Source organism: Myotis myotis, unplaced genomic scaffold (assembly GCF_014108235.1).
Source record: "Myotis myotis isolate mMyoMyo1 unplaced genomic scaffold, mMyoMyo1.p scaffold_m19_p_17, whole genome shotgun sequence".
Lineage (NCBI taxonomy): Eukaryota > Metazoa > Chordata > Mammalia > Chiroptera > Vespertilionidae > Myotis > Myotis myotis.
In genome coordinates this window covers 13,957,142-13,982,193 of record NW_023416321.1, presented here as the reverse complement: position 1 = coordinate 13,982,193, position 25,052 = coordinate 13,957,142, and the positions used below count along the sequence as shown (strand labels likewise).

Sequence of the window (25,052 nt, the reverse complement as noted above, 5' to 3'; positions counted from 1 at the left end):
GGGAGAGATAGGAAGCTACTCAAGAATAGAAGTAATGTTAGAAATTGACCCAGTACTTTGGACAAGAAATTATAGTGGCCTGGACTAGGGTAGTAGCAGTGGTCTAAAGATGTACTTTGGAGTTGGTAGAACTTGTTTTTAGAGTGGGGGTGGGGATAAGGGAAAGTACTGAAAGATAACTTCTAGGTTTGGGTTTGAGCAACTAAGGAACATTTACAGAGATGGGGAAGACTGGGAGGGGGGGCCGTGGGGAAAATGTTCTGTTTTGAACATGTTAAGAATGAGATGCCTATTAGATATCCACGGGGAAATGTCCAATAGGCACTTGAATATATAAGTCTAGAGATCAGGGGGGAGGTCAGAACTTGGGATAGAAATTCTGCAGGTACTAGCATAGGGCTGAATTATAAAGCCATGGAGTCGCATGAGGTCATTTAGACAGTGTTAATAGGGAAGAGAAGAGGACCCAGGGCTAAGGCTAAGGGTAAATAAAGCCTTGGCTACTCCAACATTTATAGGCAAAACAGTACCTTTGGATCCAGCAATGGAAATTGAGGAGGAGCCATTGAAGTAAGGTGGAAAAGGTAGAAATGGAAGCAAAAAGAAGAAAATGTTCAAGGAGGAAGAGGAGTCTGTTTTAGTGTTCTAAACGTCGGATAGGATGAGAATACCAAAACAACCATAGAATTTGGGACCATGGAAGTCCCAGTTGACCTGCGTAAGTATAGTTTTATAGGAGAGGTGAGGATCAAAGTCTAATTTGATGAGTTGTGGAAAAGATGGGAGGTGAGAAATGGAGACACCTCTTCTGAGAAACTTTTGGTTGGATGGGTAAGTAGAGAAAGGGAAGGGGTCAAAGATGTGAAGATGAGAAATCTTCATTTAAGTTAAATGAAGTGGTTCTCAACCTTCCTAGTGCCGCGACCCTTTAGTACAGTTCCTCATGTGGTGGCGACCCCCAACCATAGAATTATGTTCGTTGCTACTTCGTCACTGTGATGTTGCTGCTGTTATGAATCGTCATGTAAGTATCTGATGGGCAGGGTGTATTTTCATCGTTCGTGACCCACAGGTTAATAAGCTGTACATGCTCAGGCTCCTCTTATTATTCATCATCCAAGTCCTAGGGGTTTCAAAGTAGCTTGGGTGAAGAAGCGAGCTGGGCCCAGCTTGCTGGCTGTGAAGGCTCAGAATATCTCCAGCCGATGAACAGACCAGAGAGAAAGCGGAAGAAAAAACGAAGGGCGCTGGGAAGAATGTTGTCCTCCCAGGGCCACCGTAGGGCAGTCTCAGCGCTATTACATCGTTGTAGGGGCGGAGTCGGGAGGAAATTTAAAACGAAGCGGCGGCGGAGGCACCGGGAGGGTGGTACCTGCTGTGGTCGCAGGCCCGGCTCGGCTCCGGGGCTGGGATGAGCCCATGGGGTCCGCGGTGGTAATAGAGCGGCCTTGAAGGAGGAGCACGGAGGCCGAGAAAAGCCGGATATTTGGGGGAACCGGGAAAGGGGTACGCATGCCGGGTAGGAGAGAAGGGGTAAGAAGGAAAGCAAAAAGGGGTCAAAAGAGTTGTAGAGGGGCCCCCCAGCGTGGTCCCGTGGCTGCTGAGCGTCCAGCTACGAAGCAGGAGGTCACCGTTTATTCCTGGCCAGGGCACATGCCCGGGTTGTGGGCTTGGTCCCCAGTAGGGGGCGTGCAGGAGGCAGCCGATGGATGGTTCTCATCACTGATGTTTCTCTCTCTCCCTCTCCTTTCCTCTCTGAAATCAATTTTTAAAAATGTATTTTTTAAAAGAGTTGTAGAGAGGATAACGGGTCGGAAAGTGGAGCGGAGAGATGCAGAAGCTGGGGAGGGTAGTGGGCCAGGAGGGGCCACAGGAGTTGAGTGGACAGAGCTCTACAGGGGACGGAGGAACCGAGGTCACCATTGCCTGGACGGTGTCTCCGGAGTTGAGATGGGATGTGGGTAGGGATGGAGTTGAGCTTGCTATTCCTGGTACCCGCTTTGGGGATTGTGCGGGGTTTGGGAGGTGAGGTGGGGGTGGGGGGAGGGGTGGTGGAAGGTCGTAGGCTAGTGAAGGTGGTTCAGCTGGGGTTTTTTGTTTGTTTTTAAACATTTTTATTGATTTATTTTATTATTATTTTTTTTAGAACGAAAGGAAGGGAGAGGGTGAAAAAAAGGAAACATCAATGTGAGCGGAAGGAACATCGATGGGCTGCCTCCTGCACGCCCCCTACCGGGAATCGAGCCCGCAACCTGGTGTGGGCCCTGACTGCGAATCACCGGCGACCTCTCTGTGCACCAAAGGACACCCAGCCTACTGAGCCACACAGGCCAGGGCTGCTTCAGCTGTTTTGTCCTTCGTTTTCAGGGACCATTGCCTTGAGCTGGAGAGTTCAATGGCTGACAGTAGGCTCTGGGCTCCGGACCTAGGTAGGTAACAGGTCAAAACTAGGGATGCAAGGTCAAATATGCTCCTCCTGCCCCAGAGGCTCTTGGGAGGAAAAGGTCGAGAGATGTTAGCCCTGTTGGGTTTTTTTTAATTATTAGTGGTTTGTGTGTAAGTGTTGTATGTGTTCATGGATGTCATGGATCATTTAGGAATTCACGGTAGAGGTCAAACAAAAGCTTTTAGTCTGATACTATAAACAAGATTGGCAGACAGATGGGGAGTCCTGGTTGAACAACCATGCATATTTAAACCCATAGTCACGGTTATTTTTACCATAAAGTATTAAGTTTATCTTAAACACACACACACACACACCCCCCCCACACACACACACACACTCAGTTATTTAACTATTTTAGCACCTAGTCACTTCCCTCCTACTCTCCTCCCCTCTCTTTTAGTATCGTCTAGTTTTAGTGCTGGAATGTGACAGATATGCTGTTCGGTTTCTGCCTTTTAAACACTAATACACCACACAGAGGCTGTCGGTGAGAGCTGCTCAACTTACAGGACTCTCTCATCTCCAGCTTCTCACTTTGTTCTTCTTTGTTGTTGTTTCCTAGGGGCTCAGCTGGGAGTTTCCGGTTGTCTGAAAAAACGCCAGAAGAGCTCCCCAGATGCTAGGAGGCAGCAGCCCTTTTCTGGAAAGTCCTTTTACTTGGATCTGCCTGCTGGCAAGACTCTCCAGTTTTTGACCGAGGCAATCCAGCAGCTGGGTGGGGTATGTAAAGTGCTTCTCGCCTGTGATCCCCGGGCTGTAGGGCAGGAGCTGGAGAAGGATTATACCTGTCTTCCAGGTGTTTTCAGCGGTATTGCTACATTTTTCCAAAGCAATTTTCAGTATAAGCCACTTTTAAAAATAAAGTTAATTTTTTTCCCCTAATTAGAAGAAAAACAATATCTGCTCATTCTAGAAATGTTAGAGAACATGGAACTGCTGCAAGTGACAACCATCATTTTGATGTATTTGTTTTTTCCTGGAGTTTTTTTCCCTTTCTTTCATTTTCTTTCACAGCTTTATTGAGATACAGTTCACCCATTTGAAGTGAATAATTCAGTGGGGTTTTTTGTATAGTCACAGAGATGGCCAAGTGTGATTAGACAGTCAGTTTCAGAATATTTTCATCACCCTAAGAAAGAAACTACGGCCCATGTCAGTCTCCCCATTTCCTCTCGATACCCCCAGCCCTGGGCAACCTTTTATCTACTTCTGTAGTCTACCCTTAAAAAAAAAAAAAAAAAGCTTATTTTCTGTGTAGCTATGATCATAAATATACTTTTATTACCAACTTTTTGCCCATAACCTTAAAACATGAGCACTTCCCTATCATTATTGTCCCTCATATGCATTATTTGTAATGAGAATATAATATTCTTTTGAGTAGATTGTTAATTTACTTAACTTACCCCATGGCCATTCAGATTATTTCTAAATCTGAGCTCTTACAAATAACACTGTGGTGAACAACTCTGGGTAAAGAGCATTTGCTGTGTTTGAGTTCTTCAAAATCTTTTTAAAGCAGGTGTATGTCATATGGAACTTGTAGTCAGGGTGGGCATGGACAGCTCTTGTGTTTAGAAAATAGGTGATCGTGCTTGGCCCAAGAGCGGTGGGTCACTGGGGAAACTGCTGGAGGAGACTTAGAATGCAGAGAGTCTTTGCTGTCACTCTAACAGAATCTCAGGGATGTAGAGACTCAGCAGTGGGGATGGACTGAATGACCGTCGTACACCCCAGCTGGCTCCAAAATTTTGAACTTTTAGTCTTTCCCATCATTTAGGCTTTGCTATACAAAACAAACAAAAACACCCCAGGATTTGGCCTTAAAACAAGTTATTTCTCACTGCTCTCTGGGTTGCCTTGGTGGTCTCTTGCAGCTACATTTGGCTGGAGGGGCAGCTGGGCTGGAAGGACCAAGCTGACCTCCCTCACACATCTGGCAGTTGGTGCTGGCTGCCTCTGTGGCTTCTCATACATACGAGAAGCGTCTTACCTGCATTGTATGAATGTATACTATCGTGTGCATATACAGTAAGCTAGACCAGCCAGTGTACTCAGTGGTCTCAGGGAGAAGCTACAAGGCCTCTTGTGGCCTAGGCTCTAGAACTCACACATATTATTTACACCATTGTATTGGACAACAGGAATCCTATTCAAGGGGATGAAGAATAGGCCTCTACCTCCTGATAGAAAGAACAGCAAAGTCACATTGCAAATGAGTGGGTACACTGGGATGGGAGGAATGTACAGCCATTAAACTGTCTACCAGCCCTGGCCGGTTTGGCTCAGTGGATACAGTGTTGACCTGCTGACTGAAGGGTCCCGGGTGCAATTCCGGTCAAGGGCACGTACCTTGGTTGCAGGTTCCCTGGCCCTGGTTGGGGTTTGACATTGATGTTTCTCTCTCTCCCTCTCCTTCCACTCTCTCTAAAAAATCAATGGAAAAACATCCTCGGGTGAGCATTAACAAAAAATAAATAAAGTTGTCTGTTATAAGCATTGCTACCCCAGCTTTTATATTTCAGGACGATGTGTACTTGGGGACCCAGTGCAGAACTGCGTTTGGTCTATTTAAAGACATTGATTCTGGAACTTCTAGCAGCCAAGATTTCCTCTCCAACCTCTCAGTATTGATGATTCCACATCTGCCTTTGGTTTTCAGCCACCTCTGTGATCTGGTTTCAGGTAATTGAGGGTTTTCTGAGCAAAGAAGTAAGTTGCATCGTGTCCAGCCGCAGGGAGGCGAAGGCAGAGAGCAGTGGGACAAGCCACGGAGGCTGCTCCAGCTCCAGCCCCAGCGAGGTCAGCGTGGAAACACCGTCCATGGCCAATCCAAAGGGCAGCCTCACCAGGCCTTCACAGAAACCCGTAGACTTGGTAAGAACCTCGTGGAGCCCTAGCTAGTTTTTCTCAATGGTTAGCGCGTCGGCCCCGCAGACTGAAGTGCCACAGGTTCGATTCTGGTCAAGGGCACGTACCTCAGTTGCAGGCTCGATCCCCGGCACCGGACAGGGCACCTGTGGGAGGCAACCAATAGATGTGTCTCTCTTACATGTTTATATAGGATAACCATTGTCCCACTCCCACAGCTCTAGCATTTGTTTTTGCCATATTACAGAAGACAGACAGAGGTACTCCTTCAAGCCATAACTTTAAAGATTTTTTTAAATTGTAGTAAAATGTATATAAAAATATGCCATTTTAACCATTTTTAAGTGTACAGTTCATTGGCATTAATTATATTCACACTGTGGTGTAACCATCACAACTTTTTTGTTTCCAAAACATCACCCCAAACAGAAACTCTATAACCATTAAGCAATAGCTTCCCGTTTCCCTTCCCTACAATTCCTGTCTATGAATTTGCCCATTTTAGATACCTCATGTCAGTGGAATCACTGATATTTGTCCTTTTGTTTGTGGCTTATTTCACGTAGCATGTTTTCAAGGTTCATCCATGTTGTAGCATGGTTAAAGTGGCAGCTCTTGTGTTGAGCGTCTGCCCCCTGGTGGTCAGTGCACATCATAGCGACCAGTTGGACAGTCGGACACTTAGCATGTTAGCCTTTTATATATAGATAGACTGTCCCTTTTTATGGGACTGCAGAGTCGGGTTCAGAAACAATAGGAGGGTCCTCTGAACCAGAGAGGGCTTGTTGGAATTGGCCTACACTTATCAGTGGAGAGTGCGGAGACCCTTAAAGGGAAGTCTTAGAACATTTGTAACACTTTGATCTCTGGTGAATTCAAAATGCCCTTCTCCACCAGGGTCCAGGCCACAGCTACCCATGGATGATCTGAACTTGGGTGTGGCTCTACCTTGAGCTCCAAAAGGTTCTAGGCTCTCATTTCGGCCCCTCCTGAGCTGTGGTTGCTCCCAGCTTTCCAAGACATGACTCCTGGCCAGCACCTGTGTAAATATCTGTTTTTGCACGGGTGGTTTATATAACATATCTCATTGCTCTTCTCTTCCTGTCAGGTACCTATGAGCAGAGGGAAGGAGCTACTGCAGAAGGCCATCAGAAATCAGGTGAGCTGAGGGTCCCAAGGTTCTCCTGAAGTACAGGTGACCCTCAGACAACACAGGCTTGAACTGTACAGATCCACTTACATGCGGGCTTTTTTTCTTCTTCAGTAAATGCCTGTATTGTTTTTGATCCATGGTTGGGAGTGCGCAGGTGTGAATGGCCAGCTGTATTCATTGATCTATGCCATTTTATACAGGGGACTTGAGTATCTATGGATTTTGGTATCTGTGGCAAGTCATGGAACCAATCCCCAATGAATACCAAGGGACAAGTTTTTGGAGAGTCAGAAGTTATGTGGCCGAAACCGGTTTGGCTCAGTGGATAGAGCGTCGGCCTGCGGACTGAGAGGTCCCAGGTTCGATTCCGGTCAAGGGCATGTACCTGGGTTGCGGGCATATCCCCAGTAGGAGATGTGCAGGAGGCAGCTGATCGATGATTCTCTCTCATCGATGTTTCTAACTCTCTATCTCTCTCCCTTCCTCTCTGTAAAAAATCAATAAAATATATTTTAAAAAAAAAAAAAAAAAAGAAGTTATGTGGATTTTCAACGACACAGGGGTCAGAACCCCTTATTTCTGCATTGTTCAAGGGTCGGCTCTACTAACACAAAACACACAACCTATGAGGTGTATTGTTGTTTCCTTCTTACAAATGAAGAAGTGGAGCTTGGAGGAGTTAAGTAATTTGTCTAGAGTCACCTAGGGTGTCGGTGGTAGAGCCAGGATTTGACTCCTTGATTTTTCCGACTCAGAGTCTACCAAGAGAATCTTGGAGGGATGCTGTGGGATGTGAAGCTAGACTTTGTAAACCTATTTTCTTAAAGATTTTTAAAATTTATTTATTGACTTTAGAGAGAGAGGAAGGGTGGGAGGGGGCGAGAGAAATAAACATGGATTTGTTGTTCCACTGGTTGATGCATTCATTGGTTGATTCTTGTATGTGCTCTGACCAGGGATCGAATCCACAACCTTGGCGTATCGAGACAGTGCTCTAACAAATTGAGCTACCCGGCCAGGGCCAGACCGTAAACCTTTTACAAAGTAGCCGTTTATACCTTTTGTGAGAACCCAGAACCATTCAAGTTAAGTGGCAGGAGAGGAATTAATTAACGTGATCTTGTGAGAGGAGTCATTAAAGTGACATGAGGCTGGGTGCATTGGCTGTGATGAGGGAGGGTGATGTCAGATTTGGGCAGCAGGGCAGGAAAAGTGTGGCCAGCATAGCTTCCTGCTGGGTGATGGTGATCGTCACTGGTATGCATTACTTACTGTGAGCCTTCTTCACAGAGGCCCTCCCAACAAGCAGCTCTCTTATAAGCATGTGTTCCTTCCCGGTCACAGGGTGGCCGGAGCAGAGTGTGCGGGTAGACCAGCAATCCATCCCCTCCAGATGTGGCCAGCCCATATGGAGGGTTGGGATAGACTCTTCCCCACAACATCCCTCCATGTGGATGACCCAGAGCCCCCGGAAGCCAGGACGACCTGTCCCGTAGTGTTCAGGCCCCGTGGCGGCTCCTGCTCCTGCCTGACTCTGCTTCGTCTTTCCAGGGGAGCAGCAGCGGAGGAGGCAGCGGGAGCCCCAGCAGCCTCCTGACCAATGCCCGCTCCTGGGGAGTGAAGATTCTGCATGTGGACGGTACCGTTTCTGCCCAGGGCTCCTACAGAGGGCGGAGTTGGTGACTGACTGGGAATGTCTGCTTTTAGAGGGATCGGAGTTGTAAGCTGGCTGGAAGCCAGGCATGCTGTTACCGTGTTGATCCACAAAGGTGGGAGGGTGTGGAGACCAGCTGTAACAATAGCAGAGTGTATGTACTAGAAGATGCTGTCCTGTTTAGCCCACTCAACAGCACGCCTCAAGCTAACGTAGTAATCTTGTTTACAAATAAGGAAATAACCCTAACATCCATGACCAATTACCGGGCATTTACTCTGTGCTAGGAATTAACCTCATTTAATCCTCACCACAGTCCTCTGCCTAGCGTACTGATGAGAAGATTGAGCCTTAGGGGATTAAGTACATTATCCATAGTCACCAGGAGTGAGTAGTGTGGTCCACATTCCAGCCTGGTTTGGCCCAACTAAACGTCATGTTCTTTCTTCTTTATGGGGTTGCCTCACTCCTCTTTGCAGGTTGTAATAAATTCGCACCAGAACAGCTGTCCTGAGTGGGCTGGCAGTGACTGGCCCTCATATCAAGCTCCACTGCACATTGCCTTTTCTCTCATCCTTGAAGGGGCTGGTCAGATCCAGCCTGATCTGCCGGAGAGATAGAAAGTCAATAAACTGCCCTGGCCGGGGCTCAGTGGTTAGAGCGTCAGCCTGCGGACAGAAGAGTCACGGGTTTGATTCCAGGTCAAGGGCATGTACCTTGGTTGCAGGCTGGATCCCTGGCCCCAGTCGGGGCGCATGCAGGAGGCAACTAATCAATGTGTCTCTCTCACATCGATGTTTCTCTCTCTCTCCCCCCTCCAACCCCCCTTCACTCTCTAAAAAATAAAATCAATAAACATATCCTCCTCGGATGAGGATTTTTAAGAAAAGGAGTTGTATTCAGTGCTACAAAAGAGCATGAAGCCAGCTTAGGTCCTTTTCCAGGATAGAGGACTCGGCCATTTCTTTTTTCAGCAGGTGCAAAGGTGACATGTAGCCAGAAGGGGGCAGGCAAGGCTGGCGTGATCCAATGTGCCAGGCCTGGTGAGACTAGTCCCCAGGAAGGGGCTTTGCTGGGGAAATGAGGAGTGGAAGCCTTTAGCCACGGCCCTCTGTTTTCTCCACAGAAATGATGATGCGCGTGCAGCAGCTCTCTCTAGATGCTTTATGTGTGAAGAAACAAGGGCCAAAGAAGCCCGAGGTAGGTCATCCTGCCAAACTGAAGGCAGATGGACGGTGTGCAAACTGTTGACAGCTTTAGTAAATCTATGGGCCACCCAAGCCTCTGCTCCTGGCCATTCTGGGAAAAGTGAGAGGAGTGCAGCCTCTCGGTTAGCTCATCCCTGGGGTCCTCGTCTCCCTGCAGATCCCCTGTGACACTAGGCGTTCAGTGCCGCCTGGCCTCGGACAGTCCTGGCCTACAGAAAACATAAATGCCCATGGCTTACTGGCCAGGCTGCCTTTCTGGGGACGTCTCTTGGCCTGGGAATGAGCCTACAGATAGCAGGGGTGGGGGCAGGGGTGGGAGGTGTGGTTTGAAATAGCTGCTATAGTCCAAATTCTGGTTTGGCCTTTCCTTCCTTTGCTGGAATTAGAACTGTGTGCATCATACCCAGAGAGCCCGGACTAACTTAAAGCCACAGAGCTTTCACCCGGCCAGAATCTGAGGAAGGACTAAGCCCTGCAGGTCCATTCAGGGCCTAGCATCTAGGAGCAGGACCAAGAGCAGGAGTAAACCACATGCACACCCAGGGGAGCACTCAGCCTCGGCGCCCCTTGCCCTGCACCCTCTGGTCTAGGGGTCTCTGGGAAGCAGAATAGGTGATGATGATAAATAGATTTGCATTGTCACAGTTGGAAAAGGTATTTGGTGAATGTCTCCGACTTCTGTTCACCAGCCACCGCCCTCCTTGAGATAAGCAGTATGAACATTTCACCAGGTATCCTTCCAGGACTCCGTGCACGTACAAAAATTCTCCCTTTTATGCAAACGCACAGTATTTTTACTTGGCTTTGTTCACTTAATAAGCTTTTGTGTAGATGCTTGGGAGCCTTTTGGAGTGAGTTCTGGGCACCGTCTGCTGATATGTGAGGGGATGTGGAAGGCTGCTTTGGGTGTCTGTGCCCTGGATGTGTGGCCTGGAGGAGGTCTGCAGTCATGGATTCACTGGCTCTCTCATCTTGCCCCATCTCCAACCCTAAATGATTCCTTATTTTTTTCCGTTTAGTTTTTAATATTAGCTTTGTTTGACCTTGGCCTAAATGTTGGTTTTGACCACCAGTCAGGGGGCACAGGAAAGCAAAAGGCACTGTCTTCACCCTTGTCCTGTAACCGGCTTGTATTGGCAGCGTGCCTGGATGGCCTGGATCCACCTGACCAGCTGCCATGTATTTATTTATTTATTTATTTATTTATTTATTTTAATATCAGAGAAGAAGTGAAAGAGAAATAGAAACATCAGTGATGAGAGAGAACCATTGATCGGCTACCTCCTGCACGCCCCCTCCTGGGGATCGAGCCCACAACCCACGCATGTGCCCTGACCGGGAATTGAACCGGGATGTCCTGTCCTGGTTCATAGGTCGGTGCTCAAGCACTGAGCCGCACCGGCTGGGCAGCTGCCATTTACTGAGCACCTACCCTGTGTCGGGTCTGTTACCTGCCCCTGCCCATTTGTGCCACATCCAAGGAGGTGATGAGTGCTCCTCCCGTCACAGGCCTGTGGGGCCCACAGCTCGCTCCACAAAGTCAGCTGGAGATTCGCACACAATGCTCACCGCTCATTGTGCCCCTGCGGAGGCGGAGGGAGCCATTGTACTCGGGTCAGTTCTAGCTCAGAACCCAGCTGATGACAGGAAGCAAAGTGGGGCAGACTCACAGCCACTCAGCTCACCAGCCCGGTTCCCCGACCCCCTTAACCTATTTTCCCTTTCCATTTAGGGAACGTGTCCCGCAGAGTCAAGAACACGGAAAGGTCAGTGTGGGAGCTGTTCCTCATCTAATTTCAGTCCCTCCCTTCCTAAATGCTTCCCTGCGACTCCCTCTGTGGCAGCATCTGCTCACTTTTCTGCGGCAGGAAGCAAGTCCAGGTCGTGCTGTCCCATCGTGTTTCCGGGGCCTGGGCTTTGGAGAGGACAGTGGCAGAGGAGGCGCATCCATGAGCACATCTAGAGCCGCTGGGCTGGGGCTGCTCCGGCGAGCCAAGGCCCCCTGCGGCCACGCTGGCTGCCGCGCCCTCTGGCTGGCCCCGGCCATCAGTTGAAGTTCCCCATCCTTTTCCTCTGATTCAGTGCGGAGTGGGCAGTTGGACAGCTGCCTCCCACTTTCAGAAATGCCAGCTCCCTGAAGCTGACAAACAGGCAGATTGACAGGCCCGGCTCCCAGCTCCTCTTGGACAGCAGGGGGGTTCCTCCTGGATGTTTCTCCCAAAGATGCTCTTTAAGTGGCATTTATTCGAGCACAAGCAGGAGCTAAGAAAAGTCACTTGGCACCTCTCATGTTCGAAATTCAAGGAAACCTGTGGGGGAATTGACTTTAATAACTGTCTCCATTAATTAGACAAGGACTCGCCCCGCAAGAAGTAATTACTGGGAGACAGGCAGCTTTTTTTGCTTGGGCACTGGTGACCTCTCGAACGGGTCTAGAAGCTGTGAGGTGCCATCCTCTTTGGAGACTTGGTGGCTATTAGCTCTGCCCAGGCTTCCAGCCCCTTTGACAGGACTCTGGTCACCCTGGGAGGGTAGAACTGCTTCTCGATGCCGACGAGCTTGGGTGCCCCGTGCAGCTAACCAGCCAGGAGGGGATGGATCTCTTGATGAACTGACTCCAAATTTGGCCTCCCAGAACCCCTTTGCCCTATTTTGTTCATGAACCAGATTTCACCTTTGATGTTTTTTTGGGTTTTTTTTACCATCCTTCTGCTAAGATCTCTAAACACTCTTTAGTTCTCTCCCTCTCTGCTCCTCCCTGCCCCCTCCCCCCGCCCCGAAATAAACCCGGGTCCTCATGGGGAATTCTGCCGGGCGTGTTCGCAGGCCCCTCAGAATTCTGGCACGGGGAGGAAAGGTCCGGAAGCAGCTTTTAGCAGAAAGCAGCAGCAGGTGGGTCTCTCCCGCTCAGCCCGGTTTCTGGTGGTCAGTTAGAGCCTCCAGGAGCCACGTGCAGGTGGCTGCTCTGTCCTGCGGAGGGAGGGCATGCCAGGACCCCGCACACCCTGCAGCCTCTGCCCCCAATAGTGGAACTCTTTCTCCCCGGGCGGAGGCTGGGAGAGATGGAGAGGGGGCCTCACGTCTCCCAAGTGGAAAGGCGCACCTTGGGGCAGCACGTGTTCCAGCTCTGAGCGCCCCTTCGGCTTTGGCTGGGCCTTGCCTCTCGGCACTTCCTGTGTGCGCCGCACGGGCCCTGCACTGGAGCAGACAGGTGGCTAATGTGTGCCCTCTTCCTTTCCAGTGGCCAGACTGAAGGCACCGTTCCTCAAAATCGAAGATGAGAGCAGGTGAGTGGGGCTCCTCCCTGTCCCCTCACCCCCACCAGCCCCACACGGAGGCCAGATCCCAAGCTGACGTGGGGTCATGGAGCCCCTCAGCCCTGCACCTGTGTCTTCCCAGAAGCCACTTTCTCCCATCGTGGAGAAGTCTCGCATAGACCAGGGGGAGCCTCTGAGGGCGCACTGCACAGCCTGCACTCCCCTTGGTATGAGTCGGAGGTTAATGGCCCTGTGTGTGAATTACCTCCTTCTAATGCTCTGCTTTTATGATCTCATTTACTCCTAGGTGTATGCTGACACTTGCTATTGAATGGTTGTTAGACCCAGTGCAGGGCTAGTGCAGTCATCTCGGCTGAAGTGAGGTGCTTGGGGTGGTGCTGGGACTCCCTTGCCCTTGAAACCCTTCTGTTTTGCATGCAGGGCCCTCTCCTGGCACATGCCATCTCATGACCGCTCTCAGTGGGAGAGAGTCCATCCTCTTCCTAGTGGGGAAACTGAGGTCAGAGAAAGGAAGGACTTGCACATTCCCACTTGATTAATGAACCTCAGCTGAGGCTAGATGCCAGGTGTCCTAACTGTGCCATCTGGCACCCTCTCCACGCTGCCCTGTCCACCATTGGGGCCCTTTTACCTGGAGCGGGAGAGTCCATTGATGATAACCGGACGAGCTGTTAGCCACCTGGGTTAGTGCTGACTCTTCAGTAAGTACTAGATCAAAGTCCATGCGAATCTATAATTCTCTCAAAAGAAAAGGGTTTTGAAAAAAGAAAAAGCTCATCTGGACCTGGGACCAGAATTTTCTGGGCCCCTCAGCCTCATGTAGGGCAGCTGGAGACCCAGCCCCGGGAGCCTGGCATGCCTGCCCATCCTCCAGGCCCTGCACACAGTACAGGCGTGGTCTTGGTGGCCCAGAAATGAGTGGAAAGAACGTAGGGATGGCAATGAGGTGCTATCTTGTCCAGTTCCGGTGGGATGGGGTCCATGTCTGTCAATCCCAGCCCCTTCACAAGCAGTTAAATAGAAGTAGTCATGACTCATAGACGGCAGCTGAGAGATATTGTCAGTGCCTCAGGATCTCCCTGCACGTGGCAGTCACAGGTGATGCCACTGTCACTGGAGGGGGTACACGTACTTGCGTGCCCTTAGCATCATGGGCAACAGAGGAGATCTGGGCGGAGCTGAGGTTTCTTGTGATTCTTTTGATGTGCTCTTCTGAACCAGGTGCTCTTCAAAGCCTCATAGCCTTTCCAGCCTCCTAAGCAGGAACAAAACAACTTTGAAGAGAAAGAAATGGGGTGCCAGGGCTGTGGAGGGCACCCTTTCCCTTTAAGGGTCCAAGAACTCTGTTAATGCACTCCTGAGGCCAGAGGGCTCTCACAGTACCACCCAGGAACCATGGCTGCACTCCCCCTGGAGCACAGGCCGTGGCACCAAACACGGGGTGCCCGCAGCTCTATCACGGGTTTGCTGAGTGCCCACACCTGATCAGATCTGGCTCCGAGCTTGAATGTGAGCAACCTGAGGCAGAGCACCAAAACCACCCAGTACCCTGACTATCCGGAGCCTGCACGGGGCCTCCTTTCTGTTCAGAACGCTCCCCTGCAGAGGGTGCCGAGGACCAGCCCAGAGCAAGTGTTGCTCTTAATGGAGCAGGGAAATCACTGCCGTGGTTCAAACATCCTTCCATTTAGATTCTGTGAGGCTGGAGTCCCCAAAGATGGTTCTAGGGTCGAGAAACAATGGAAGGGTCGGGAGATGTGGCTTCCGGTCTGGCATTGGCACATACTAGCTGTGAGCTCTTAGGCAAGTTCCTGAACCTTTTGGGCTTCATTTACCCCACTTGTTCCACTCAGCTCAGAGCTCGGGGTGGCTGTAGCATTCCGATGAGGCAGTAGAAAGTAGACAGGGAGAGCATAAGTATTAATTTCACCTAGTAAGGCTGATGAGAATTTTGTTCTAGAACCTAAAAGATGTGCATGTGAGAGCCCACTTTATCAGGAATGGAACTCCAGGGAGTTGGGCTGGCACCCCTTCCTCACCCTTTCCCTTCCCCACTATAGTCAAAGTGGAAGTTTTCTGTGTTTCAGGAAGTTTCGTCCTTTCCACCATCAGTTTAAATCCTTTCCTGAAATTTCTTTTCTGGGACCCAAAGATGCAAGTCCCTTTGAGGCCCTGACGATCCCGGGCAGCTCGCGCCATACCAGGTGGGTCTTTCTGGTTCCTGATTAACAAGGGCTGGTTACAGGCCAAGGTCCTTCCCCTCGGGGGCCTGCTGCTCAGATTTGGGAATGGCCATGTGTCAGCTCCTTAGGCGAAGTCTATTCTGGGAACTTAGCCCAGAGAAGAGAGACACAAGGAGAGTTCATTCATTTTCCTTGGTGTCCTCCAGCCCTACTGAAGAATTTGACTGGTGTCCAGAGGACAATGGGCTGGTTTCTGAAACTCAAGTCTATAGACCACCTTCAATCAGAGCCCCCTGAGGTCCCATTAAAAATGGCTTCTGGACCCCACTTCCCCCCTACAGAATCACAGTCTGATTATGGAGCCCCAAAGCTGCATCCTCACCAGCTCCCTGGGCGATTTGATACACATCAGAGTGGCTTAGAGGCTTCTCGGTATTCCCGCTCTGCAGATGTGTGACGTGAGCCTTCACTGACCAAAGTGCAGAAGAACGTGGCTTGGTGCATGGTCTAGATGCCTTCTCGGACCCTTTCTAATTTCGGGCCACAGAGTTGTTAGTTCATAGACCAGGAGAACAGGACAGAGCAGACTCAGGCCGAGAGGACCCAGGGCCAAGGAGAGCCTGCAGGTCCCACCAGCAGACAAAGGAAGTAGTGCAGTGGGAGGAAAAAGAACGGAATGCGGCAGTAGGCAGAGGGAGGAAGAAACAATGAGCTGATGTGAAGCTCAGGTGCCCTTCACATCTTTCCTAGAAGGCGCCAGGGATACCAGAGAGAGCCAGCCAGGGGGCTGCGGGCTGGGCTGGCAGGTGGTGCTAGACCTGAGGTGGCCTGGGGATCGCAGAGCAGCCGAGATTGTAAAAGATGGTGAAACAATGAAGCTTTGGTACCTGCACATGAGAAGCATACGGAGGACTTTGGCCAGGGTTCCGTGTCTGTGTGTGTGTGTGTGTGTGTGTGTGTGTGTGTGTGTGTGTGTGTGTGTGAAATCTGGGAGGAAATGTTTAATTTTTTAAATTTAAAAGTGATTATTTTGGCCCTGGCCAGGTGGCTCAGTTGATTGGAAAATCATCCCAGACACCAAAAGGTTGCAGGTTCAATTCCCAGTCAGGGCACGTACAGGAGGCAACCAATCTCTCTCTCTCTCTCTCTCTCTCTCTCTCTCTCTCTCTCTCTCTCTCTCTCTCTCTCTCTCCCTCTCTCTCTCCCTCCCTCCCTCCCTCCCTCTTTTTCCCTTTCTCTCTAAACTTATCCTTAGGTGAGGATTAAAAAATAAAAGATTATTTTGGTTCAAAATTCAAGCATTACAAAGGGTTTAGAGTAAAAAGTCTCCCACCACCATCCTCTAATCTCCAGATCATGGGTCTCTCTCCAGAGATGGCTTATGTGCACAGAAGTACATCGTGTCCTTTGTTCCCTCTGCTCACATAAAGAGCAGCCTAATATTTGCTGTGCTCGATCTTGCTTTTGCCACTTTATCTTAGATTAATTTCCTATTAGTACCTGAACAGCATCCTTATTCCCTTTCATGGCTGTAGTGAATAGTCTTTTTAAAGAAAATTTGATTGTTTAAGTATTTTTGCAGAGTAAATTCCTAAAAGTGGAAATGCTGGGTCGAAGGGTGCCTGCATTTATAATTTTGATAAATGGCCAAATTGCTTTACATGGAGATGATGCCAGCAACCACTCTGACCCCCAGCCCCCTTGGAGAGAGCTTGTTTCCACATCCCCATGGCTAATACTGAGAGCTGTCAGGCCTGTTGGTTTACGCCAATCTGATAGATTCAAGACCGTGATCTCGGTGTAATTAGAATTGTCATGTTTTTCTCTATGAATGAGGTTCAGTCTGTTGTTTGATCATTTGTATTTCTTTCTGTGCATCTTCTGCATATCATTTGCCCATTTCTCTATTCAGTTATTGATCACTTTCTTATGGATTTGTAAAGAGCCCTCCATGTAGTAGGGAAATGAGCCCTGTGCTATAGTGTTAGTTATAAATAACACGGGCCCCATTTCGTCCAGTTTGTGGGTTGTCTTTTAACTGCTTGTTTTCTGCTGTGCATACATTTTTTAAATTTGCATGTAGTTAAATTTATCAGTTTTTTCCTATTTTTTCCTGTGTTTCCTGGATTTTGTGTCATACTTTGAAAGTCCTTAAAGGAAGATATTTTAGATTTGTTGAGTTTGCCCATAGCAATGGCCCACAGGCATTAGAAAAACGGGATTGAAATTCAGACAAGGAGTCAGGTTTGAGAAAGAGATTTGAAAGTCCTCAGTTAAGATGGCAGCTGTGCAAGGGACAAGTAAGCATGAGGGACAGACCGACTCAGGGGACATTTAAGGTGGAGGAGGTCAAAGGCAGTACAGCCCCTTGTTACTGTGGAGGCCTGTCCCCTTCATTTTTAGGGCAAATGAACGAGGGTTTGGGTGTGAGCACAGAGCTGGAATTGCTCTTCCAAGGATTCTCGCTGTCAGCCGCCACCACCCGTTCTCACCTGTGGTTTGAGATGTGTGGGCGGAGAAAGGGCAGAGCTAGGACAGGGTGCCCATGGGAGGTCTCATCTTCCTCGTCGCCGCCCCTGCCATCCTTGGACAAGTGGTGCCAAGTGTAGGCAGGCCTGCCTGCGCCTGCCCAGCTCTGTGGCGGTTTCAGCTCATCTCTCTGGCCTGGGCTCCAGGCCCTGGAGCAACAGTTCTGCTCCGAGGGCCCCAGCAGTGACCCCTTCCCCCCTCCCCTCCTCAGAGGACCCAAGGACCGAGAGCCCCGCCCACGATCAGCCACCCGCACCGCGCCCAGGAGGAAGAGCGGTTACTGCGAGTGCTGCCAGGCGGCCTTTGAGGAGCTCCATGGGGTGAGCCCCTTCCCACCGAGCACCTGCTTCCCAGACTGTTCTGGGAACCATTCCTGCCCTGGCTCCCTGGTGTGGCTGGAGGTCTGCTGGCCCCTGCCCCTGCCTAACGCCTGTGCCTCCTCTCACCCCCGGACAGCATCTCCAGAGTGCCCAGCACCAGGCCTTTGCCCTAGAAGCCCACCCGTATGCAGAAGTCGATCGGATCATCGCCCAGCTCAGCCACAGCTTTGCGGAGATCCCCTTCCTCGCCAGCCTCCCCAGGTCAGCGCCCTGCCCCGGGCGGGTGGGGGTGGGGGGGCATGGCTCCGCCCTCACTCTTCTGATGCTGCCTCTCTAGGTGGGAAGGAACCTCAGGTTGGTGGCAGCATGGGCCAGGCTATGCTATTTTCTCTTTCCTCACCTTTCTTTCCAATCTCCTATTTGGTTCACTTTAGATGTGAGTGGTGGGAAAGACCTCCATGTGTGTAGCCAGTTGGGTTGGAGCCAGACCAGAGTGCAGCTCCCTCCCTTCCTGAGCGTGAGCCCTGCCGCAGCTGTGGGGGCTGAGAGAGCGTTCCGCCGTCACACTCCCGGCCATGTCTGGTCATGTGCCTGTCTGGCCGTCTAGAAGTGTGGAGCGGGGACTCTGGGTGGGTGAAGAGCAAGTCTTTCTGCCTCTAGAAGTTACCCCCGGAAAAGGATTGCAGGGGTTCCGTGGAGTTCCAGGGTTCTCCGAGCTTCCACCAAGGAGCTGTGGCTTCCCCTCTCAGCCCAGGTCTCCACCTCAGCCTCACTTCCTGGCCCAGCTTGGACGGCCAGGCTCTGTGCTGCCTCCTCCAGCTGCCAAAGGGCACCGCCTCCTCTGGGAAGTCATTCAATGGGACAGCCTCTAACTTCGGGCCATCCCTGACCACAGGCCACAGAGCCAAGAGGGGTGCAGACAGCACTGGCCACTGCTGCCGGTCAGACCCAAAGAGCGAGCGTTTCACAGGGCCCCAGAGCAGGCAGGTCTCTTCAGCACCCTAAACCCCAGCAGGGTAGCACCATGTGTACCCCACCCTGCCCGCAGCCCGGCCCGGGAGGACCCCAGCTTACTGCCTGCTTTGGAATTGAGCCTGTGGCCCACAGGGTATGTCTGTCCCCACAGGCAGCCAGGCTCCCCGGCTTCGGATCGTGACCCTCTGTCTCCTGAGACGGTGCCTCCCAGCCAGCCCTCCTATGGCGGGGCAGCATCTCCCAGGAGGAGGAAGGAAGACGGCCCCCAGATCCCCAGCATCCACGAACAGGATGGGCCGGTGGGCGGCAGGAAGTCACCATCTGAACGTGTGGGGGCTGGTGAGATGCTCGGACTGGTAACAAGCTGCCAAGACCTGGGGGGCTCAGTTGATGTTGTGGACCCCTCAGGGACAGTGCTGTCCAGAAGCCCTACTTGTCGGTGCCTCCTGACCAGCTCTGAGTTTGCAGACCTCTCCCCTGGCCCAGAACCAGCACGTGTCGGCCACAAGCGGAAGGTTCAGTTCCCCAGTGGCAATGCCGAGAAGAGGCCAGGGGTCTCCTGGCCACAAGCCTCACTCTCTGTCTCAAGAACCCTCAGCCCCTGTGGCACCAGGACAACTGATGTTAGGCATCTCTTCTCCCTTCCCCTTCCAGGCCCTGAGTCCAGGCCTCTGACCTCCCCCCTGCCCTTGTGCGACCCACAGACCAGCCTCTCCCTCCCAGACCCCTTGCCCTGGCAGCCCTCAGACAGGCCAGCAGAGCTCTGGGCCACACAGCCCCCCTGGCCCGGAGGAGGGTGTTCCCCAGGATCTGAGGGTTCTGAGGGTGCAGCCCCTGGCCTCGGCTCTCAGCAGACTGACCAACTTCCCAGCTGCTCAGCAGCTCCGGGCCAGCTGTCAGCCCACCTGCACTCAGCTGCAGGCACGTAACCCCCAGGAGGACCTGCAGAGAGCCAGGCTACCTCCCCCTCCCTCTGCCTGCCAGCGGGGGAGCCAACCTCTCCCAGCTCCCTGCCTCCCTGTGTCCCAGCACCAGCAGCAAACTGCTCCTGTGAGTCCCCTGGGGCACGCAGCTCTTCATGGGGCCGGACAGCTCCCAACTCGAGGGCCAGGTGCACAGATATAAGTTATACCCCTGCTGATTGCTGCTCACCCAGCCAGGGCAGCCCAGATACACAGAGGAGCAGCACACCAGGGCCTCCCTGATGGAGCCAGAGGAGCCTGAAGCCTGGCCTTTGAAGTCCAAGTGAACAGCTGTTGTCATGGCCAAGTGCAGGGTGGACCCATCGAGTCCTTCCACCCACCCAGTCTTCAGGTAGAACCAAGAGAGTCAGCTTGAGGGCCGCCCTCTCTTACCCAGATCTCCAGCCATGATCCTGACTGGGCAGTGACCTGTGATGGGCTAGTCCATCCATAGCCAGCTGCCCACTTGCCAGGAGGCAGAGGCAAGGTTGGCACAGGAAGGGATGACAAAGAAGCTGGAGCAGCAGGACCCTGGCCTGGCTTCCTGCCCCTCGCAGAGCCCAGGGTAGGTGTTTCCCCCCCCTCCTTTCTCACAAGCATGTGGCTCTCTCCTGCTTTCCAAAAGCCTGTGTTTGCGTCCCCTCCCCCAGCACCCCACGCTGTGCACACAGATCTCAGGAACATAAGAAGCAGAGGAGGGGCTCGGCTGCTGCACTCCGCGAGCTCCCTCCCTGCACTCGGAGTGGGCCCAGCACTGACCTTTCCCCTGAGCCCAAGATATGGCCAGATGCCCCTCTGGAGACAGACCCCTCTCGGCTCTTGCCTGCCTCAGTCTGGGCTGCCCACCCCGGGGTTCACCTGCCAACGTCTCCATCCCCTACTTTCCTCCCTCCCCAAGGACCTCCCCCCATTTCTTTTCAGCCGAGCCATTAATCTGGAGATGGGGATGAGTTTGCTATCGATTTTTGGGCCACATTTTTTTTATTACATTTTGTACTGTGGTTCTTCTCACCCTTCTCTGCTTCTGTGTGTTTGTCTCTTTAAGTGTTGGAGCTACCAGAGCCTGGTGCTATTCTGTTCTCGTTTTGGAGGAAGAAGTGGGGGCCCAGCCGCGGGTGAGGGCCTGTTAGTTTGAAAATAGAGCAAGTGTGTGCGCAGCCCTCACAGAGGCCATGTTTGGCCTTTTTATGCCATTCCTGTTAAACTTCACAATCAATCTTGATTCAGGGACTGTAAATAAATTCGTTAATAACAAATAGCTAAGAGACGGGGCTGGAGAACAGTGTTGGGCCTTCCTCTGCCCTCCAGCGACCTGAGGCCAGGCTCAGGGCCCAGTTGGTGGGGACAGAGTAACTGGCTAGCAGGCCAGGAGCCTCCTGCACGGGAGGGAGCCTGTGTGAATGCCACGCTCCCCCAAGGCCTAGCCCCCGAGGGCTGAGGGCAGGTGGGCCTGCGCCTGTCAGTCTCCGGTCACTCACTGGGCTCTGCTGTTCTCTGAGTGGCGGCCTGGAGGGGGCATGCTCAGCACCCCGTCCCCGGGAACCTTTGCTCTGCCAAGGACCCTGCTAAGGGCCCTCTCCCCTTCCCCGGGGCCTAGATAACGGCTTCCTCTGGTTCCTGATGTGACACATGGGGATGCCTCGTCCCCCAGTGCCTTTCCCATGATCCTGCCGCCCTGGTGAGAGGGTCCCCCACCTCTTTCTCAGACCTTGTCTCTGACACATCCACCTGCTGCTTATTCGCAGACACCAGGTTCTGACACCCTTGTCACCATCTGCCCAGGACCTCACATCCAACTGTGTGACTTTCCCCTCCCGTCTCACCGCTTGTGACCTTGGATATCGCATCTCAACCAGGTCAAGCCCCAAGGCTCCATCTCACCGTAGCTCCGTCTCTGTTCCTGCCTCCAGGATAGAAACGTAGAGGGGACCCAGGACAGAAAGGTGCCACTTGACATCCTGGGCCCCTCAGTGGCTCCTTGACATGGGGGCTTAAAGCCTCCTACTCCCTCCCTCTCAACCAGTGAGCTTAGCTCACACTCAGCAGCCTCTGCCTCATCCCACTCAGTCCCTCTTCAACTTCTGACTCAAAGGAAGCAGTGTCCCTCGCCCCCACCCCCAAGTCAGGCCAAGCCTGTGTTCACCCCACCCCTGCTGGCCTCGTCCGTCCGTTTCCTCCCCAGATTCCCCAGCTCTCCTTCCCTCCCCCTGAAAGCTCCAGCCTGGAAAACACTCGCATTGATCCAGTAGCTCGAGGAATGCTCCCTCCTGTTCTCTGGCTACTTCCTTGGTCTATAGCCACAGCCGCCGCCTCTGCACCTCCCTCCCCCTCCAGCCCTCCATCATGGGAGCACCGCTGGCATTGTCCATTCCAAGGTCACTGGATCACCTGCTAATTACCAAAGCCAGGTTTCTTTTCTCCTTTCCCATTTGCTTGAACCCTGGCTTCCCTATTCCTAGCAGCCCCAGCTTAGCCTGGTCGCCTTTCTCTCCAGCCTCCCCCTCTTTACTAAGTGCACCCAGTCAGCATAGGCCTGCGGTGTCTGCCCCGAGTCACTCCGCTCTAATGAGCCCTCCAGCCTCACTGCTTCCCCAGAAGAGGGTCTGGGATCCTAGTTCTTGCCTAGACACGGGCTCTTTCACTTCAAGTTATGACCTGAATTGGTAGCTCTGGCCTTGACCTCCTGAATTCTAATCTTCCCCTGGGCTGGATGGGAAGGCAGGTGTTGCCAACACCCCAACTCGCACTCACTGGGCAAATCCCTTCACTATGAGCCTGTTTCCTTATCTAAGAAAGGGGCTTGGAGGACATGATTTCAAGGGTCCTTCCTTCCAATCCCTCACACCCCTCCCATCCTGGTGCCAACACAGACCCACTTACCTAGTAACTCATTCCTGGTCCAAGACTGGCTCCCCTTCCCGCTGTCCTGTCTTGCCTGGCATTCGCTAACACCTGCCCCCTCGGCCGGCCACTCCAACCAGTCCCACGTCCCCCTATTCACTCCCTGCTGACCGTCCTCTCCTCACACCCACCCAGCTTCCTGGTGTTCTCTGCCATGGCCCCTCCCCCTCCGCCCGGACCCCATCCAGGCAGGCTGATCCGCTTGTGTCTCAAACCATAGTGAGTCTTTTGCTCTTGGTCTCTGACCTGGAATGCCCCTCTCTTCAAGTTTATATTCCATATTCTCTATGAATCCTGTAGTGTAAGCCTTCAGGCCGAGTTCTGAGTTCAAATTTGGATCCTGCCACTTTTTGACCGTTGGAGGTACTGGGCCAGAGGGTGGCACACTGTGAACACTCAGTAAACTAGCATTACCACCACCTACACGCGTGTGCACGCACGTGCGCGCGCACACACACACACACACACACACACACACACCTGTGAGCTCCCTCCTAGACATTTCAATAGGTTCATTTTCACTAATCTCCCACCTTGGATGGTTCTCTGACTCGCATCCTCATCTCCAGGGTAATCCTGTGGATGAAGCTGCTTAGGGCTCTGTGAGTCACCCCCTCCCTGGGTCCCCACTTTCTGGGGTGGTTTCCCAGAACTCTCGGAGGATCCCTGATGTGGGCGAGGAAACCTGCACACCCTCCCATAGCATGCAGGGCCCTCAGGGGCATGACTACCTTTGTGCCACTATGAAGCTCTCAAAGGATGGGTGTCCCCCCAGGATTTTGGCACCTGGATGCCTCCAACTTGCTGAGGCAAGAGCTGCAGAGACTAAAGAAGGGGGCCGGTCAGAAAACGGGGGAGCATGAGGCTCCCCGGAGGAATATTCAATCACAGGAGTGGTCTTCCACTGGTGGAAAGGGCAGACACTGCGCTGGGATCTGGGTGAAAACAATGAAGCCCCTGTCCCAATACTGTGGGCACTTCTGCTCTCCATCCACCAGTATCACGTCACCAGGCACAGTCTCTCCATGCTCTGGGTAGAGAGGGCCCCTAGGCCCCCAAGCCATAAAGCAGTCCCCTGGGTCCTGGGCTTTCTCCTTGGCACCTTAAGGTCAACATGGATGGTGTGAGCCCCTTCTGTGCACCAGCCTCTCTGAGGCTCATCAGTTCACTGTGAAGGAGGGCTTTTCTACCCCCCTTTTCACAGATGAAACTGAGACTCGAAGAGGTTGGAGACTTGCTCAAGGTCACACAGCCATTAGCCAGGATGAAATCCCAGCCCCTTGCCTGGTGTGGTCTCTGCTATAGGCCCCACGGACTGGGCTCAGGGCCTGAACGTCCTCCGTGGGCAGGAATCACTGCCCATCACTCTGCCCCAGGACTGAGGCAGCTGAATCCACCCCACCCCCACCCCCACCCCTTACCTGCAGCTGCTAGACTAGCTAGGTCTTGGCTCCACATCCACCCAGCGTGGCCCCTGTGCAGAAACACTGGAGGGAAGAATCGGTTACAGGGTGGGGAGAACTAGGGGAAGGAGGCCCAGAACTGGTAGTGGGGCCTAAGGGAGGTCGGGACCAGAGCCTAACGGCTTCCTCAGCAGGAGTGACCCCGAGGGTGACATCGGACAGAAACAGTGACCACCAACCTCTACTTTCTCCCTTCTCCTGGGAGAAACAGGCAGTGGGCACAGGGGCCAAAGGAGCCCGCCATCGCGGTGGGGTTAGGTTGGGATTCCCCCCAGGACCCTGGTTTGGTGCGTGAGGGAATTGAAACGGCTTCCAACTTGGGAAAGGCATGCGTTTGTGGCAGAGCTGACATGCAAGACAAGATGGGGGGCCTCTGGCTGAGGAATGGGATGTGGTCAGATGAGGGCCAAGATGCCTGCTTAGAGCTGGGAACTCAGGAAGATGAGGAACTCTCGGGGGCCAAGGACCATAAGATTGAGCCTCCACTGGAGCTGGCCCAGAAGTCACTCTGGGGGTTCAGGAAGATCTCCCCAACAAGGAACCCGGGACACACATGGTAGGGATGTGCCTCAGTCTTGGAGGCCCAGGCCACAGATTGGGCTTGCTGTGTGGTCCTGGGCATGTTGAAGGAGGGGATCCACACTCCCCCACGCCCAGGGCCCTCCATTGTGAAATGACAAACCCACCTATCCTTTTGGGAGCACATCGGCTCAGGGCTTACTGACTTGGCCCTGGACCATGGCACAGGTGGGGCAGGACAGATGCACCTGGTGCTGTGTGTGGGGAGGAGGAGGGGGAATAGAGGGACCAGTCTCCTCTAGATCCAAGATAAAAGGCAGAGGTGGGGCCAGAGTGGGCCAGAGAGGAGTGGGGCCCTGGGTATGGAATGCACCTCTGACCAGCTAGTTGTATGACGTTGGGAAGCTCCAGCAGCCCCTTGGAGCCTCCGTTTCCCCATCTGTAAAATGAGGAACCCAGTCTCTCCCTCCTGGGTAATTGTCAGGGAATGTCGCATAGTAGGTCCTCATCTCCGAGAGCCCCCTCACCCCTAAGAGGTTCCCAGCGTGAAGGAACAATGGCCTCAGCCTTCCTGAGCTTCTGCGTCT

General features: G+C 52.5%; 1 protein-coding gene across 1 annotated transcript; it reads left to right on the top strand.

Moving 5' to 3' along the window:
• The first annotated feature begins 1,351 nt into the window (after nt 1-1,351).
• On the top strand, nt 1,352-20,807 carry DBF4B (DBF4 zinc finger B). Its single transcript, XM_036342026.1, has 13 exons — nt 1,352-1,533; nt 2,147-2,429; nt 3,012-3,169; nt 5,135-5,326; nt 6,429-6,479; nt 8,025-8,112; nt 9,254-9,327; nt 11,068-11,101; nt 12,577-12,622; nt 14,701-14,817; nt 17,537-17,645; nt 17,782-17,906; nt 18,772-20,807. The coding sequence occupies exons 2-13, from the start codon at nt 2,396-2,398 to the stop codon at nt 19,547-19,549; spliced, it is 1,806 nt and encodes a 601-aa protein (XP_036197919.1). The 5' UTR covers nt 1,352-1,533; nt 2,147-2,395; the 3' UTR covers nt 19,550-20,807.
• Nucleotides 20,808-25,052: the final 4,245 nt, after the last annotated feature.

Coding starts and splice junctions, on each gene's coding strand:
- DBF4B (XM_036342026.1), top strand. CDS start 2,396: ATGGCTGACAGTAGGCTCTGGGCTCCGGACCTAG. Junction 9,328..11,067: donor AAGGGCCAAAGAAGCCCGAG/GTAGGTCATCCT, acceptor CTTTCCATTTAG/GGAACGTGTCCCGCAGAGTC. Junction 12,623..14,700: donor AAAATCGAAGATGAGAGCAG/GTGAGTGGGGCT, acceptor TCTGTGTTTCAG/GAAGTTTCGTCCTTTCCACC.